Source organism: Schistocerca piceifrons, chromosome X, assembly GCF_021461385.2.
Source record: "Schistocerca piceifrons isolate TAMUIC-IGC-003096 chromosome X, iqSchPice1.1, whole genome shotgun sequence".
Taxonomy (NCBI): Eukaryota; Metazoa; Arthropoda; class Insecta; order Orthoptera; family Acrididae; genus Schistocerca; species Schistocerca piceifrons.
This window is the reverse complement of record NC_060149.1, coordinates 228,365,197-228,383,797: the sequence shown is the minus strand read 5'-3', so window position 1 is coordinate 228,383,797 and position 18,601 is coordinate 228,365,197. Positions and strand designations below refer to the sequence as shown.

At 37.4% G+C, this 18,601-nt stretch overlaps 1 protein-coding gene across 1 annotated transcript in view; it reads left to right on the top strand.

Annotated features, from left to right (window-relative positions):
- Positions 1-18,546, top strand: part of LOC124722275 (glutaryl-CoA dehydrogenase, mitochondrial-like) — a 28,039-nt gene extending 9,493 nt beyond the window's left edge. The window contains exons 3-5 of the mRNA XM_047247461.1: positions 9,282-9,511; positions 18,209-18,369; positions 18,455-18,546. Coding sequence (XP_047103417.1) covers positions 9,282-9,511; positions 18,209-18,369; positions 18,455-18,519 — 456 coding nt within the window. The 3' untranslated portion in view covers positions 18,520-18,546. The remainder of the gene's footprint in view (positions 1-9,281; positions 9,512-18,208; positions 18,370-18,454) is intronic.
- Positions 18,547-18,601: the final 55 nt, after the last annotated feature.

Sequence of the window (18,601 nt, the reverse complement as noted above, 5' to 3'; positions counted from 1 at the left end):
TGTGTGACACTATTTCTCAAATAACTTGAACAGACATTGTCATTGCCTTAACACATGGCCTATTTGTGTTACACTAATTCCACTGTTAAATTTGATGCATTGTTGTTACTTGAAGCAGTACATAATTTCCCTCTGAAAATTGGCCGTGGACGGACTGTCTCAGGACCAAACATAGGGCCTTTATAAATCCTCACAGTAAATAGGCACTGAGACTATACTTTTTTGATGTTTTAAGTTACAGAAATTACAATTAAAACATAACTCATTCAATTATATGAATAGATCGAAAAATTCCTCCTTTTTAACAGTTCTCTCTACCACAAAGATTAGGCCAAATTATTTGTTTAAATAATGAAATTAGCAGATCTAGTTATGCAAACAATGCTTTTGACCAATCTGGTAATTATTTTGGAATTAAATAAGGGCTGACTTTGCTAACATGTTTTCGAATAGAGCCAAGTAAATACTTAAAGGATTCTAGTAGTTCTTCTTCCAAATGTTTATAATTATTACAGATTTTATTTTTGTTTATAAGTAAACAATAGAATTTAAGTCCTGAAAAAATTACTGATTTCACTCCATAACAAAAGATATTAACTAGGAATGGTCAAAATAAATTAGGAAATTAATTACATACACAAAGCTACGCACCAAATTAGACCTGGTGCAGGGAATAGCCTTGATAGGGACAGGGAATGTGATGTAGGTGGTGACCTGATAAAGATAGCTACTCAAACTGATGGCATCAATCTGCATTTCATGCAACTGTTTCCGCATCATGATCAGCCTCATCTTAATGCAGCTGTTAAGCACGTTAACATTGGGCTGGAGAGGGCACTGATGGCAGAGGGCATGGGTCACATTGCATTGGTGCCAGTTGAGTTTATCAGTAGATCAGTTTTCACTAGGCATGGCCTGCACTTCAACAGGTTTGGGAAGGGGATACTGGCAAAGCTTATAGGTGCAAGTGTAGTGGGTGGTGGTAGGACACTCTTGGAAAAATTCCTGTAGTAGTTGGTGTTAGAGCTGCACCGTTTTTGAATGAAGTCAGCTGATGGATATACCTGCTTAAAGGAAGTCCCTCTAAGGGCTCACCTTCAGAGGATGTCATGTTTCCAAGTAGAGAAGGAGTTAGCATATTTCATCAGAATATTAAAGCTATTAGAGATAAAGTTAGTGAACTGCTTATAGATGTTGACTATGAAATTATTCGTATATCGGAGCACCACTTAAATAATTTGACGATTCAGAGGCTTCCTTTACCAGGATACGGGTTAGCTGGCTGTTTTTCAAGGATTTCATTGTGGAGTGGGAGAATGGCCATGTATGTAAAAAACAGTATTCCTTTTGCGTCCATAGAGGTATGTATCGTGGCACTGCACTGAACAGATATTTGAATGTTGTGCAGTTGCAGTTGAATTTAGTGAAACTAAACTTTTAATTGTTTTTGTTTATAGGTCCCCTAATTTTGACTTCAGAGCATTTCTGCCCAAGCTAGAGGGGGTTCTTGTTCACTTTATAGGAAGTACGAGAAATTAGTTGTGTGTGGTGAATTCAGTATAAATTTTGTACATGATAGTGCAAGAAAAATGATGTTGGTAGATCTCCTAAATTCATATGATCTGATGCAGAATGTGTTTTTCCAACTACAGTGCAGGGGAACAGTAGCACAGCCATAAACAACATTTTTATTCATTCTTCATTACCAGATGGGCATTCTGTTAGTAAAAGGGTCAATGCCCTTTCAGACCATGATGCACCAATTTTAACACTAAAAGGATTTTGTACTCAAACAAATGTCACATATAATTACAAACTATGCAGGAAAGTTAATCCAAAAGCCAGCCGGAGTGGCCGAGTGGTTCTAGGCACTACAGTCTGGAACCGTGCGACCGCTATGGCCACAGGTTCGAATCCTGCCTCGGGGATGGATGTGTGTGTTGTCCTTAGGTTAGTTAGGATTAAGTAGTTCTACGTTCTAGGGGACTGATGACCTCTGAAGTTAAGTCCCATAGTGCTCAGAGCCATTTGAACCATTTAATCCAAAAGCAATTGAGAATTTTTTAAACCTTGTCGAGGAACAAGAGTGGCACGATGTTTATAGTGCTGGTAACATAGATGACAAATATAATGCTTTCCTTAACACATTTCTGATGCTCTTTGAGAGCTGCTTTCCATTAGAATGTCCTAAATAGGGTTGTTGTGGTCTTCAGTCCTGAGACTGGTTTGATGCAGCTCTCCATGCTACTCTATCCTGTGCAAGCTTCTTCACCTTCCAGTACCTACTGCAGCCTACATCCTTCTGAATCTGCTTAGTGTATTCATCTCTTGGTCTCCCTGTACGATTTTTACCCTCCACGCTGCCCTCCAATACTAAGTTGGTTATCCCTCGATGTCTCAGAACATGTCCTACCAACCGATCCCTTCTTCTAGTCAAGTTGTGCCACAAGTACCTCTTCTCCCCAATTCTATTCAATACCTCCTCATTAGTTATGTGATCTACCCATCTAATCTTCAGCATTCTTCTGTAGCACCACATTTCGAAAGCTTCTATTCTCTTCTTGTCTAAACTATTTATCGTCCACGTTTCACTTCCATACATGGCTACACTCCCTACAAATGCTTTCAGAAATGACATCCTGACATTTAAATCTATACTCGATGTTAACAAATCTTTCTTCTTCAGAAACGATTTCCTTGCCATTGCCATTCTACATTTTATATCCTCTCTACTTCGACCATCATCAGTTATTTTGCTCCCCAAATAGCAAAACTCCTTTACTACTTTAGGTGTCTCATTTCCTAATCTAATTCCCTCAACATCACCCAACTTAATTCGATGACATTCCATTATCCTCGTTTTGCTTTTGTTGATCTTCATCTTATACCCTCCCTTCAAGACACTGTCCATTCCGTTCAACTGCTCTTCCAAGTCCTTTGCTGTCTCTGACAGAATTACAATGTCATCGGCAAACCTCAAAGTTTTTATTTCTTCTCCATGGATTTTAATACCTACTCCAAACTTTTCTTTTGTTTCCTTTATTGCTTGCTCAATATACAGATTGAATGACATCGGGAATAAGCTACAACCCTGTCTCACTCCCTTCCCAACCACTGCTTCCCTTTCATACCCCTCGACTCTTATAACTGCCATCTGCTTTCCGTACAAATTGTAAATAGCCTTTCGCTCCCTGTATTTTACCCCTGACACCTTCAGAATTTGAAAGAGAGTATTCCAATCAACATTGTCAAAAGCTTTCTCTAAGTCTACAAATGCTAGAAACATAGGTTTGCCTTTCCTTCATCTTTCTTCTAAGATAAGTCGTAGGGCCAATATATCCTCACGTGTTCCAATATTTCTACGGAATCCAAACTTATCTTCACCGAGGTCGGCTTCTATCAGTTTTTCCATTCATTTGTAGAGAATTCGCATTACTATTTTGCAGCTGTGACTTATTAAACTGATAGTTCGGTAATTTTCACATCTGTCAACACCTGCTTTCTTTGGGATTGGAATTATTATATTCTTCTTTAAGTCTGAGGGTATTTCGCCTGTCTCATACAACTTGCTCACCAGATGGTAGAATTTTGTGAGGGCTGGCTCTCCCAAGGCTGTCAGTAGTTCCAATGGAATGTTGTCGACTCCCGGGGCCTTGTTTCGACTTACGTCTTTCAGTGCTCTGTCAAACACTTCACGCAGTATCATATCTCCCATTTCATCTTCATCTACCTCCTCTTCCACTTCCATAAAACTGTCCTCAAGAACATCGCCCCTGTATAGACCCTCTAAATATTCCTTCCACCTTTCTGCTTTCCCTTCTTTGCTTAGAACTGGGTTTCCATCTGAGCTCTTGATATTCATGCAAGTGGTTCTCTTTTCTCCAAAGGTCTCTTTAATTTTCTTGTAGGCAGTATCTATCTTATCTCTCATGAGATAAGCCTCTACATCCTTACATTTGTCCTCTAGCCATCCGTGCTTAGCAATTTTGCATTTCCTGTCGATCTCATTTTTGAGACGTTTGTATTCCTTTTTGCCTGCTTCACTTACTGCATTTTTGTATTTTCTGCTTTCATCAATTAAATTCAGTGTCTCCTCTGTTACCCAAGGATTTCTGCTAGCCCTCATCTTTTTACCTACTTGATCCTCTGCTACCTTCACTATTTCATTCCTCAAAGCCACCCATTCTTCTTCTACTGTATTTCTTTCCCCCATTCCTGTCAGTTGTTCCCTTATGCTCTCCCTGAAACTCTGTACAACCTCTGGTTCTTTCAGTTTTAATCTACAGTTCATAACCAATAGATTGTGGTCAGAGTCCACATCTGCCCCTGGAAATGTCTTAATATTTAAAACCTGGTTCCTAAATCTCTGTCTTACCATTATATAATCTATCTGAAACCTATCAGTATCTCCAGGCTGCTTACATGTATACAACCTTCTTTTATGGATCTTGAACCAAGTGTTAGCTATGGTTAAGTTGTGCTCTGTGCAAAATTCTACCAGGCGGCTTCCACGTTCATTTCTTACCCCCAATCTGTATTCACCTACTACGTTTCCGTCTCTTCCTTTTCCTACTATCGAATTCGTCACCCATGACTATTAAATTTTCATCTCCCTTCACTATCTGAATAATTTCTTTTATCTCATCATACAGTTCTTCAATTTCTTTGTCATCTGCAGAGCTAGTTGGCATATAGACTTGTAGTACTGTCGTAGGCACGGGCTTCGTGTCTATCTTGGCCACAATAATGCGTTCACTATGTTGTCTGTAGCAGCTTACCCGAACTCCTATTTTTTTATTCACTATTAAACCTACTCCTGCAGTTCCCCTATTTGATTTTGTATTTATAACCCTGTATTCACCTGACAGAAAGTCTTGTTCCTCCTGCCACCGAACTTCACTAATTGCCACTATATCTAACTTTAACCTATCAATTTCCCTTTTTAAATTTTCTAACCTACCTGCCCGATTAAGGGATCTGTCATTCCACACTCCGATCCATAGAATGCCAGTATTCTTTCTCCTGATAATGACGTCCTCTTCAGTAGTCCCCGCCTGGAGATCCGAATGGGGGACTATTTTACCTTCGGAATATTTTACCCAAGAGGACACCTTCATCATTTAATCATACAGTAAAGCTGTATACCCTTGAGAAAAATTACGGCTGTAGTTTCTCCTTGCTTTCAGCCGTTCACAGTACCAGAACAGCAAGGCCATTTTGGTTAGTGTTACAAGGCCAGATCAGTCAATCATCCAGACTGTTGCGCCTGCAACTACTGACAAGGCTGCTGCCCCTCTTCAGGAACCACAGATATGTCTGGCCTCTCGACAGATACCCCTCTGTTGTCTGTATCGCTGAGGCACGCAAGCCTCCCCACTTGGGAGGTCCATGGTTCATGGGGAGGGGGGGCTAAATAGGGTACTAGCAGTAAAAGGCAGCCTCGGTGGCTAACTAGTGGGGTAAGGATATTATGTAGAACAAAGCGGGAATTATATCAAAACGTTAGAAGTGGTCACAATCAAGCTACAGTAGTGCATCGCAAACAGTACTTCAAGGTGCTTAAAAATGTTATTAGGAAGACAAAGAGTACATGGCATGCAAATACAATAGCTCATTCACAGGATAAAATTAAAACCATATGGTCAGTTGTGAAGTAAGTGTCCGGTCAGCAGCACAAGGTTGGCAATATAAAGTCAGTTTCTGTTACTTGTATATCAGATATATGTACAGTATTTAACAATCATTTTCTGAGCATTGCTGGTGAATTAAATAAAAATTTAGTTTCTACAGGAAATCATATAACAATCTTAGCAAATGCCTTTCCGAGATTGATGTCTGAAATATTTCTCAGTGATACAGACAAGGGGGAGATTGAGTGAATAATTAAATCACTGAAGACTACGGACTCTCATGGATATGATGGAGTGCCTAGCAGAATATTAAAGTACTTTGCTGCACATGTTAGCCCTGTATTTAGCCATATTTCTAATTTTTTGTTTAGGAATGGTCAGTTTCCTGAATGATTAAAGTACTCAGTAGGAAAGTCGCTTTATAAAAAGGAAGAAAGGAATAATGTAGACAATTTTCGACCTATTTCTATGCCATCAATGTTTGCTAAAGTCATTGAAAATGCTCTGTATGTAAGGATAATTGATAATTTTATATCACACATTTTGATATCAAATGTACAGTTCGGCTTTAGAAGTCATTTAACAACTCAAAATGCTATATTCTCTTTTCTCTGTGAGGTACTTGATGTGTTAAACAAAAGGTTTCAAGTACTAGGCATATTTTTGATTTAACCAAGGTGTTTGACTGTGTTGGTCACAGAATGTTGCTGCAGAAATTGGACCATTATGGAATGTGGGTAATAGCTCACAATTGGTTCACTTCTTACTTTAGCAACAGAAAGCAGAAGGTCATTATTCACAGTGTTGAGAATAGTGGTGATGTGGAGTCTGAGTGGGGTACGGTCAAATGGGAGGTGCCACAGGGATCAGTGTTGGGGCCACTCCTATTCCTTATTTATATAAATGCAATGCCCTCTAGTATTTCAGGTAACTCTAAAATATTTCTGTTTGCTGATGACACTAGCTTGGTAGTAAAGGATGTTATGTACAACATTGGCTCAGTTTCAAATAGTGCAGTTCATGACATAAGTTCATGGCTTGTAGAAAATAAACTAATTCTAAATCACAGTAAGACACAGCTTTTTTAGTTTCTAACACACAATTCAAAAAAACCTGACGTTTTAATTTCACAGAATGGGCGTATGATTAATGAAACTGAACAGTTCAAATTTCTAGGTGTTCAGATAGATAGTAAACTGTCATGGAAAGCCCACATTCAGGATTTTGTCCAAAGACTTAATGACGCCATTTTTACTGTTCGAATGGTATCTGAAGTAAGTGATCGTTCAACATGAAAGTTAGTCTACTTTGCTTATTTTCATTCACTTATGACATAAGTCTTATGTCATATGGTATTATATTTTGGGGTAACTCTTATCATTCTCAAAAGATATCTGTGCTTCAGAAATGCACAGTGTGGGCAATAAGTTCACAAACCTCTTGTTGACCCCTGTTCACTGTTGATTGTGCTTACTCAAACTTATGGCTTGTCTTTTTTTGAGTTCATATACATTTTATTTTATCTGTTATTACTTGTATGTTGTAATTTCATGTTCTGACATGTTGCATGACCTTGGAGATTTGCTACTCAATTTGGTCCTATGGAACTTGATGTGTAAATAAAAAGAAAAAAAGAGCTGTGTATTTCATAGTCTTGTCATGCAAAGATAGTACATTGTGATTGTAAATTTTTGAAATGGATTCATTTGTGGGTTTGTAGCTATTTATTGTATTTACAGCATCTTTACTTCAAAGTCAGCCAATCAGGCGTATTTCTTTTCCTTTCTTATGTCTTCTCAGAAACTGGTACATAATTGTATATTTAGCATTATTTAATTCTGGTACATCCACCTTTGGCAAGTCCTTTTCTACCCATCTTTTTGTAATGTGTGTTGGCTTTTTCATGTTTGCCATTTGTATGAGAGAGACAAGCCTATTACAATTGTGGAACTTCCCTCTTCTGTTTAACTATAGCCTATGAAATGTAAATTCTTTTCATTAGTGCAGATGATAGAAATACACAAAGAATATAACAGAATCACTTGTCTGTCATACTGTCAGAAAATAATTTTTGGAGCAAACTTTGTTGCTTCAGTTAGTTATCAATAAGCTACTAATTTAATTGTCTGTTTGGCTACATAGGAACTTTACATGTTGTATGTTCTGAATTTCCAGCACATTTATCTCATTTCAATGACTTACAGTGTCATTCACTATTATAAAATAGTATTAACAAATTTGACATTTTTGTGGCTTGTGTTGTGTAGTAGTAATACTTGATCTGTACAGCTATTTTATTGGCAACCATTGCTGCCTGATTATTTACCATCATTGGAAAGCCATTAATGAAAAATCAAGATAAGAATAGGTTGAGGGTAAAACACTGAAAGAGTCTATACTATCTGATTTCCCATGCTGTATTAATTTTGTAAGTCTAACCTGGAAGAGGTCCAAAAATTCAAAAAGATTCTCAGAGGATACTGTTAACAAAGTATTTTATTCCTGTAAATGATTATAGCATCCTCTGTGAAGTATCTTATATGGAAACCAAATTGGGAAGGAATCAGAAAGGAATTGCAACATGTCAATAAATCTGATCATAAATAGTCTTCCAAAATATTTTGAAAAGTAAGTGGTAGGAGATAGGCAGGTTTAAAGTTGAAAGATACAAACTTATGTCTGCTTTTACAGGCTGATATCAAAACAGCATAATTTCATCTGTAGGAAATAAAACTAATTATTTTCTATAATTGTATTGCCAGTTAAAGATTTGCAATATGTATGACCATTTCTACTAATTTTAAGAAAATACAATTAGTTTGAGACACTACTCTTTCATCTAAAGTGAGAAAATTTGTACAATTATGTTGCTACTCTTTTTCAAATTATCTTTTTCTTCCCCATTATGAGGCAAATCATCCTGCAGCTGAGCACCGATTTCATGAAGTACTGTAAGCAAATTGTTGACACAATCACTTTGGATGTTCTAAGTTCAATCATGGAATAATCTAGATTTTCATCTCCAGATATGTACATAATTCCCAAATCAACAATCAGATTGTCGCATAGATTAAAGTTGTATCCATTACACTCATGTCTGATGGCTGATCCGATTTATTCTTCAATGCCTAAAAGAAAAAAGTAACTCTCATCCCTAGGTTCTCACTGACCTTAACACACATCTCCAGATATTTACATAATTTCCAAATCAACAATCAGATTGTCACGTAGATTAAAGTTGTATTCATTACACTCATTTATGATGGCTGATCCAATTTATTCTTCAAAGCCTAAAAGAAAAAAAAAAAAAAAAAAAACCTCTCATCCCTACGATCTGTTATCTTGTGGATGAATTTTGGTAAACATGGCAAATGTATTCTTAGTTGAGGCACATTGGATTATATAATCAATACTCATTTGGTTCATACAGTTTACACAATGTGGATATAATGAACTCGAAGAATACTGAGGAATTGATGCATACTGTAACAGGCAAAACTAAAAAAGGCCTGATGTTTGAAGTGAAGATGATAAAGTTTTTCTGTGTGTTCTATTTATATTCAAAATAAACTCTTCCATATTTCACATTTTTATTGTAAGTGTTGGATCTGTTGTAACTTAAGGTTCTTTTTTTGTGCCCTTTTTCCCCAGGGACCTTTTACCTGTCTTAGTAATGCTCGTTATGGTATTGGTTGGGGAGCCCTGGGTGCAGCAGAGTTTTGCTTAGCAGAAGCACGTCGATATACACTAGAGCGTCACCAGTTTGGACGGCCTTTAGCAGCCACCCAGCTCATTCAGAAGAAATTAGCAGATATGCTTACAGAAATATCAATAGGTCTTCAAGCATGTCTTCATGTGGGTCGCCTGAAGGATAAGAATTTGTAAGTGTACTAATTTTTGAGGAATAAGAATTTGTAATATTGCTGATTTTAATCACAAAGAGAAAACTACATATTCAATCAAATCAAAACTTAATTTGAAATATGTTGAAAAAAACTTAGATAATCCAAACTTGTTCATTACTGAAAATAAATTTTTTAAATAAGGGTAAAATATAAGGTATATCAAAGAAAAATTACATTTTTCATCCTAGAATTCTGTCCTGTGGTATTAACTGCCTCTATAAAGACACATTGACTTGTAACTACTTTTATGTCATAATTTTCAAAGTTACACAAGAAATGCTATGTAATTCATTTGGTAATGAAGATGTTCACTTTCAACTCAGAAATTCCTGGTAACAAAACTCACTCAGGCTTAGTGTGATGCAGAAAGCAGTGGGTTATGCAGTCCCAAAAATAATTCACCCCTTATCCAAGTATGTGAAAAATCTAATATACAATATAATTAACTTCAAACGCAAACTGAAATCATGTCTGCTTGACATCTCCATCTCCATAGGAAAAGGATGGAATATTAGAGCTTAACATTGTCAATGATGAGGTCATTAGAAATAGGTTGGAGAGGAAATCAGCTGTGCCCTTTTAAAAGTACCTTTCCAAGGCACTTTCCCAGCATTTGCCTTAAACTGTTTAAACAAATCAAGGAAAACCTAAATCAGGATGTACAGGTGGGGATTTGAACCGAATGAGTTGAGTGTCTTACACTGTGCCATTTTGCTTGTATACAATTGAAAAATTTCTGAATGTACAAGACTGTAAAGTGTATGTGACATTGCACATATAGTTAAGTATAAATCAATGTATGTTGAAAAATGGAGATTAAAGATAGCTTAATATTAATTAAAGGACGATCATATAAATGGCTAGCATGTTACTATATTTTTCAGTGAGTAAGTCCTTTGTAAACTAAATGACTCATTTGATTAGAGTACTGTGAAATCATGTACTTAGTTACAGTATATTCTGAGGTTCATTATTACACTGCAAAGTTCCCAAGGAAGAGTACTAATTACAGGAACTGGACACAAATTTGATGGAGGAGAGTTCAGATCCTCTCAAAGTTATTTATGTTTTCCTTTACTTCCATAAATTGATGTAGACATCTACATCTACATAAATACTCCACAAGCCACTTTATGGTGCTTGGCAGAGGTTACCTTGCACAGCAGCGAGTCATTCTCTTCCTTGTTCCACTCGCAAATGGAGTGAGGGGGAAAATACTGTCTAATTGCTTGTGTATGAACCCAAATTTACCTTATGTTTACTTCATATTCCTTACACAAGATGTACATTGGGCACCGTAAAATTCTTCAGCAGACAATTGCAAATGCTGGTTTTCTAAACTTTATCAATAGTGTTTCACTAAAAATATGTCATCTTTCCTCCAGGGACTCCTATTCAAGTTCTCAGAGGATTTCCATAATACTCATATAATGATTGAACCTATCAATAACAAATCTAACAACGTGCCTCTGAATTGCTTCGATGTACTCTAATCCTACCTGGTAGAGTCTCAAAGACTCTAGTGGTATTCAAGAAGTATTCTGTATGTGGCCTCCTTTAGAGATGAGCCATACTAAAAAGACTTCTTGCAATAAAACAAATTTGACCACTTGCCTTCCCTGCAACTGATGTCATGTGCTTGTTACATTTGATATTGCTTTGCAACTTAACACCTAGATATTTAATTTATGTAACTGCGTATTTGGTTCACATGGGGTACCACAGCCATACTTGCACGTCATGTGCTGGCTTTCAGATCGGCTGTATGCACTGTTTAATAACAGGGTAACTGCACAACACATCAACACCTACAATGCTTGAAAATGGCCTGCAAGGCCAATATTGGATAATCATGCAAGATATAATATAGGATGATTATAATTAAAATTAAACTTTCAAACCACTGTAGAAGTAACACCACTAGTCAGAATGACGCCAAATTGTAACGGAATGTTATTGGAGAAGGGGAAAACATATGGCAGACGGAAAATAAATAGTTGCAAAATGTAGCAATAGATGGCACTGTAAGCATTATAATTTAATAGTGGTCGACTACAAATGACAAATGAATCGTACAACAATGCCTAAGGTGTACGTTTGACGTTAAACAAACTTAACTACTCAGTTTGCATGCGTGTACAGGTGTGATACTGTTAGTTACGTAAGCCCATCCACCACGGCAAGTTCATATCACATTGGATGGGAAAAATTGGTTTTTAATTGTCTTGAGGCCAAAAATCACATAAAAAGCATCACTTACATCAGTTTTTAATTGTCCTGAGACCAAAAACCGTACAAAAAGCATCAATCAAAATCAGGTCACATTATTAATTTCTGTGTGACTGGTCCAAAAAATGTTCAGTATGCTGTCCACCATTTTCTGCAACAAGTTGAAATTGAGGAACAGAATGTTACACAACTGATGGAAGTGTTTCCGGAGTCACGTTCAGAATGTGTTGCACAGTGTGTGCCTTCAATGCTGCGAAGTTTGCAGTCGGAACACTGAACACATCATCTTTCAGGCTGCTGGACAGCCAGAAGTCATACGGTTATGATCAGGTGATCAGGATGGCCAGGCTGTAAGAAAATGGCGGCTGATAATTCTAGCAATTCTGAAATGGCATTTCAGCAGCTGCTTAACTGGATTTGCAATGTTCAGAGGTGTGCCATCTTGCATAAAAATGATCCCATCCACACATCCAGGCTTTTGGAGAGCTAGAATAACTAGATTGCGCAAGAGACACTCATAGCACTTACCAGAAGCACCTGTCTCTTCGAAAAAATATGGCCCTATGATAAATGATGCCGTAAACCCACACCACTCAGTGACCTTTTCAGGATGAAGTGGAACCGGTTGATTTGCGTGTGGATTTTCTCTTGCCCACATTCGAAAACTCTGTGTATTGACATACCCTGTCAGATGGAAGTGGGCTTCATCTTTCCACAAAATCTTCCCTGGCCAATCATTGTCCACTTCCATGCAAGCAAAGGTCTCTCTTGCTGGCAGGTCAACAGGAAGCAACTCGTGCACATGGGTAATTTTGAATGTGTAGCAAAGAAGAGTGTTTTGTAGGATTTTACGCACAATGCTCATGGGTATGTCCAATGTTCAGGCAATTCTCCATGCACTACACGTTTGCACACCACCACTTGTCACCTCCTGCACTGCTGTGGCCACTGCTTCCACTGACTTCGAATCAATTTGTTTCCTTTGTCTATCTGGTTGCTCACCAAAAGAACACGTCTTTTCGAATTTATGAATAATTTTCTCCAGACCCACGGCAGTCATTGGACCAACACCTTTTTTAAAACCCTACAGTGTCCAGTACTTCCACAGAATGATGTGTGCACAGTCATCGTTCTTGTAATACAGCTTCACGAGCAGAGCGTGATTCTGCATTGAGACAGTCATTGCGAACATCGCAGATGCGAAAGGAGGAAAAGCCGTGTACCTGGAGTGTTTATACCAACTTCAATGTGTCGTGCGCATGACAGGTGTTTTCATTTACCTATTCTGTCACATGAAGCACCATCTGTTGATCAATTTTCATACTATATTTTTCATCTGCCATAGGTTTTTCCCCTTCTCCAATAATTTTCCATTGCAATTTGACATCATTCTGACTAGTGGTGTTATTTCTACAGTGTTTTGAAAGTTTAACTGTAATTATAATCACCCTGTATAATACTCGTGAAAATCATCTGAGGTTGAAAACTTCAAGAAGTCCTTTAATGTGATTGCTGATAAAAAAACATGACTTTCATGTGTCATGTGACACATTTGCAGATGAATAACATGCCCAGAACTTCTAAAATGGATCCTAAAAGTGTGCTTGTCGTACTTACTGATAAGAGTAAGAATTTTCCAGTGTTGTATCATGAAACACTTAAAGTTTAATTATTTATCAACAAGAATAATGTGTGGTAGCTTACCCATGATCACCTTGTAGACATTTGTTTAAGGAGTTGGGCATCCTCACTTCTGCTTCACAGTATATTTATTACCTCATGAAGTTTGTTGTAAATAATCCATTGCAGTTCATTACAGTACATTATGATGTACATAATTACAATACCACAAAGAAAAATGACATCCAATACTCCCCATAAAGGTTGTCTTTAGCAAAAGAAAGGGTGGTGTAATGCTGCAACAAAAATTGTTGATCACTTAATGAGGCATATAAAATGTCTGGCAGCCAGCAAAGCAGAATTTGAGGACAAACTGAGAAAGTTTCTCCTTGACACGTCCTTCTATTCTATAGAAGAATTTATGTAATTCTAATGTGTTAAAGGTGATGGGTAAGAATTACCAAATCAGATCCGCATATTTAAAAAAAAAAAAAAAAAAAAAAAAAAAAAAAAAAAAAAAAAAAACTTATAAATTTTGATGCCATAACAATATTCACAAAATAATTTGTGATGGGATGTAAAATGACTCATTCCTACAAGACATTGATTTATATACAACAAACTCATTTAAATTGTGCAATTTTTACTATTAAAATAAAATTGTTTTAAACATGAGATAAGTTAGTACATTTCACACAGTGACTGTCTCGGAGTATTTCAACAAATTTAAACGGATGACGGGTGGGTATTGGGAAAAACTGAAGACCAAGCTTAAGAAAATTCCTCACACACCGATTGCCTATAATATTAATATTATGAACATCCTTCTGTCAAGATTGAGCTCACCTAATAACCCAGGGGGGATGTCATAATACCAGAGGTATTATGGAGTAATGAGGAATATAACCTAATAGCATCTAGCAAAACGTTTTGGCCTTATGACAGCAGTGACATGTCATTGCTCGGGCTGTGTGAAACAGTGTGTGTAGATAGCCACCCTGATCCGTAACTACTCAACTGTTGACCACAACACACAGAAATTGGCCAGAAATGGATCCAAGAAACATACATATGGTGTCCTATATGTGCTCAATATGATTAAGGTCAGGTGACCTGGAGGACCAGAAAACTTTCTCATTTCATGCAGTGTTCCAATTTGGGAGCAACTAGATAAGGGAATGTCTTTCTAAAGGTACAAGTCACCTGGAGAGGGAGGTGAGAGATTTAGTGTGCACCTGATTGGGCTGAAGGTGGTTGTATCATTCACCAGTGAGGAACAATGTTAGTCATACCAGGAACCACATCTCATTCCACGTACATGTCCACCATATGGTTATACCACTGCTACTGGCCTGAATGGTGTTCTTTTGGAAAAACAGCTCACCTGGTTTTTGGTGTAATTGTACCCCGCCATAAGAGTGTACAAGTGTGTTCTGCAGCTCGTCAGTTCAGGTAACTTTCTTTACTGTCAGTGTCCAGTGATGATATGAATAGCCATGCTCTTTGATGTTCAATAAGCATGTGAGAGTGGTGACTTCTACACATTATAGTGAGAGGATGATTGTGGGTGCTGACCAATCATCATTGTTGTTCATGGAGGTATGTTCCATCTATGCAACTAAATGAAAGGCAGTGTGTTTATCTCCATATGCCTTTTGCTTCTTTTGTCTGTGAAGCATCTTCAGTGGCATGTTATACATATTTCTTTTTTTTACATATAATAAATGTGTGTTCGCCCTGATGGCTGAGAAGTCGGCATGGCGGTCTGTCATGTCATGGGGCCCGGTTTCAATTCCTGGCTGGGTTGGAGATTTTCTCCGCCCAGGGACTGGGTGTTTTGTTGTCCTCATTATCATTTCATCATCATCTGTGGAAGGCAAAAGGAAACCACCACTGGAATCACTTCCCTAGACGCTCGTGGGGTGGACCTCTCTGATGAGGCTTCCTCCATGACAAGACCTGCCATAAGGCAGAACACAAAGTTTTAGTTTTTATAAATGTGTTATGTAGTAGTTGCAGAATGTAAGTATGGAACATTTTGTCATGTTTTTCTCTTGTTTTATAGATTAGAAGCAACGTTTGTATCACAAATTTTGTGATGTTAAATTATCATTTGGTGTTATGATTTCCAGTGTTGTTAGTCCATATGTGGTTCTGGAGATGTATTCATTCAGTCCCCATACTCCAGCTGGCCGATTTCTGGTGTTTGTTCACTCACATTTATCATTTTTCATTTATTGTGTGTGTGTGTGTGTGTGTGTGTGTGTGTGTGTGTGTGTGTGTGTGTGTGTTGTGTTATATGTAAATTTGTTGTTCATTGTGAGAGTGTGTGTTTTGTGAATATTGTGTGTGTGTGTGTGTGTGTGTGTGTGTGTGTGTGTGTGTGTGTGTGTGTGTGTGTAGAGAGAGAGAGAGAGAGAGAGAGAGAGAGAGAGAGATCCATCAATTATTTACTCTTGTCATGTTTCAGATTTCTGTTTGTTATTGTTTTAGTGGCTAACATGATCAGAGAGTTATTGCTTGTGTTGATTTGGTCATTAATTACTTTCCTTTTCATTGCAAGGGCTCTTTGCATGTGGAAGTTTTCTTCTAATATGAGGAGTTTTGTTGTGATCGTTCACTCTAATAATTTTATGTGAGAAGAGTGAACAGTCACAACAAAAAACTCCTGACATTATGAGAAAACTTTCACATACAAAGAGCCCATGCAATGAAAAAGAAAGTAATTAATGACCTAATTAATGTAATCAATAACTCTCTGATCAAGTTAGCCACTAAAACAATAATAAACATAAATCGGAAACATTAACCAGAGTAAATAATTGATGACTCTTTCTCCCCCCCCCCCCCCTCCCCATCTCTCTCTCTCTCTCTCTCTCTCTCTCTCTCTCTCTCTCTCTCTCTCACTCACACACACACACACACACACACACACACACACACTTATTCACTTAAGGAAAAAGAAGACTGCTCCCACAAATAATGTAACATTTACACATAACAAAATACACACACACAAAACAGATGAAAAATATGAAACCACACATAAAAGACAAAAGATAAACCACATGGTGATAGTTGGCAATACCACATACTGTAAACAAGCACATATTGATCACAAAATGAAAAGTGCAAGTAATGTGTTGTAATAAATGTGGGTGAAAAAACTGCCAGAAATCGGCGAGCTGGAGCATGGGGACCAAACGAACACAGCTACAGGACCACACATATGGACTAACAATACTGAAAATCGGAAGTAACATCAAATGATAATTGAACCTCACAAGATCTGTGTAATAAAAGTTGTTTGTAATCTAAAAAACAAGAGAAAGACATGGCGAAATGTAACATAGTAACGTATTGTAACTATTACATAATACATTTATTTTATGTATAAAAAGAAAAATGTATTACAGGCCACTGAAGATGCTTCATGAATAAAAGAAGTGAAACGTATATGGCATAAACAATCTAACTTTCATTGACTTACAGTTTTGAAATGTACCTCCATGAAATTTGAAGCAACTAAGGAATGACAGAGGAAAAAATGACATTGTTGTTGTTCTGCATTGAACTGGCTGTGGCCCACCACTTAAATCTTACAACCTGCACTAACTAAAGGAGCTAGTGGCAATCTCTTTCATCACTGTGTTATTTCTCATGACTTATGACATTGGTGGTAGTTATTTTCCCTATAAGCAAGTCCTCAGGAACACCCTTGAAAGAGTGGCATATGAAAAGCCCATCAATTGCATAGCCTCAAATGGAGTGTCTCACGTGCCATATACACATGATCTGATCTTGATAAAATATGCTAATATTGCATATCTTTAACATCCTGCTCTCAACTGTTATGCCAATGACCAGTACAAAATTTGATGACTGCCAGTCATGTGGCATGCCGAAGTGTTCACTTTGAAAACAGGACCACTCTCTTTCCTACACAGCAACTATCTCAAATTAATGTACTCATGGCATGACAGGTGCCAAGAGTGCAACTAAGTCATTCAGTGTACTCCGTATTCTGAGATTACAGAAAACTGCTGATCAACTTCAACAGAGGTCACATTTTGATAATTTAGAAGCTAGAAATGATTACTGCAAAAGCAGCATAGGTTATTGGATGTTCATATTCTGATATCACTAATATTTATCAAAAGCAAACTAATTATATTGTAACCTATTAGATATTAGAGTTTGAAATATGAATTTCCTAGTAGCAGAGTGGCAACTCAGATGAAGGTTCGGAAAAGGTGACATGGACCTTGTTGGGACCTGCGGTTGTTATAGAAGGCGTTATGAAAGCTGTGGAATATGCCAGTATTTTTATTAGTCACATATGCTCCTTCATAGTTTATGGTCTCCCTACCAGATGTGGCGTTCCCAGGAAAACACAATCCATACCAACAGGTCAAAATCACGCTACAGTGGTTTGAGGGATATTTGATGTCCTGATTGCACATAATCCCAGTTGAATTGGTCTGGGGTGTCATTAACCATGCATTGGGGACATGGAGACTCCATGTTCTGATAATGTGCAGCTGTCTTGTATGTCAAGATGAGGCAGCTATCTATTAGGTGACTAGGTGTAGTATGAAACTGGATGTTGTGATGCAAGAGTGGTCTCCTAATTATATGCTTCAGTTTCACCAACAAAAGTTGTCTTACATGAAAAGCCATTTGTTATTGCGTGTTTCATAATAATATAATAAAAATAGCTGTTCTCAAGATTTTACACAAATTCCTCACTTTCTCACTTACATATTAAACCATCTTCATTTTCTCCATATAAGTAAAGTTTCATTTTGTACATATTATTTTAAGGTGTACTCCAGAAATGATATCAATACTGAAATGTAATTCCTGTGGAAAAGCTTTGGACATTGCACGCACTGCCCGTGACATGTTGGGTGGGAATGGCATTTCTGATGAATATCATATTATTAGACATGTTCTGAATCTGGAATCAGTCAATACATATGAAGGTAAGGTCATATACTTTTCTGTCTTTTTCCTCTTTGTTTCCTGAATGCAAATAATGGACAACTGCACTTGATCAATCTGTTATAGGTACTCACGATATCCATGCTCTCATTCTTGGGAGAGCTATAACTGGAATACAAGCATTTAGCTAAAAACTGGGCTAAATATTGTGTTGCTACTGAATATTTATGCATTGCTGTATTTTCTGAGGTATGTGTGACAATACTTATTCAC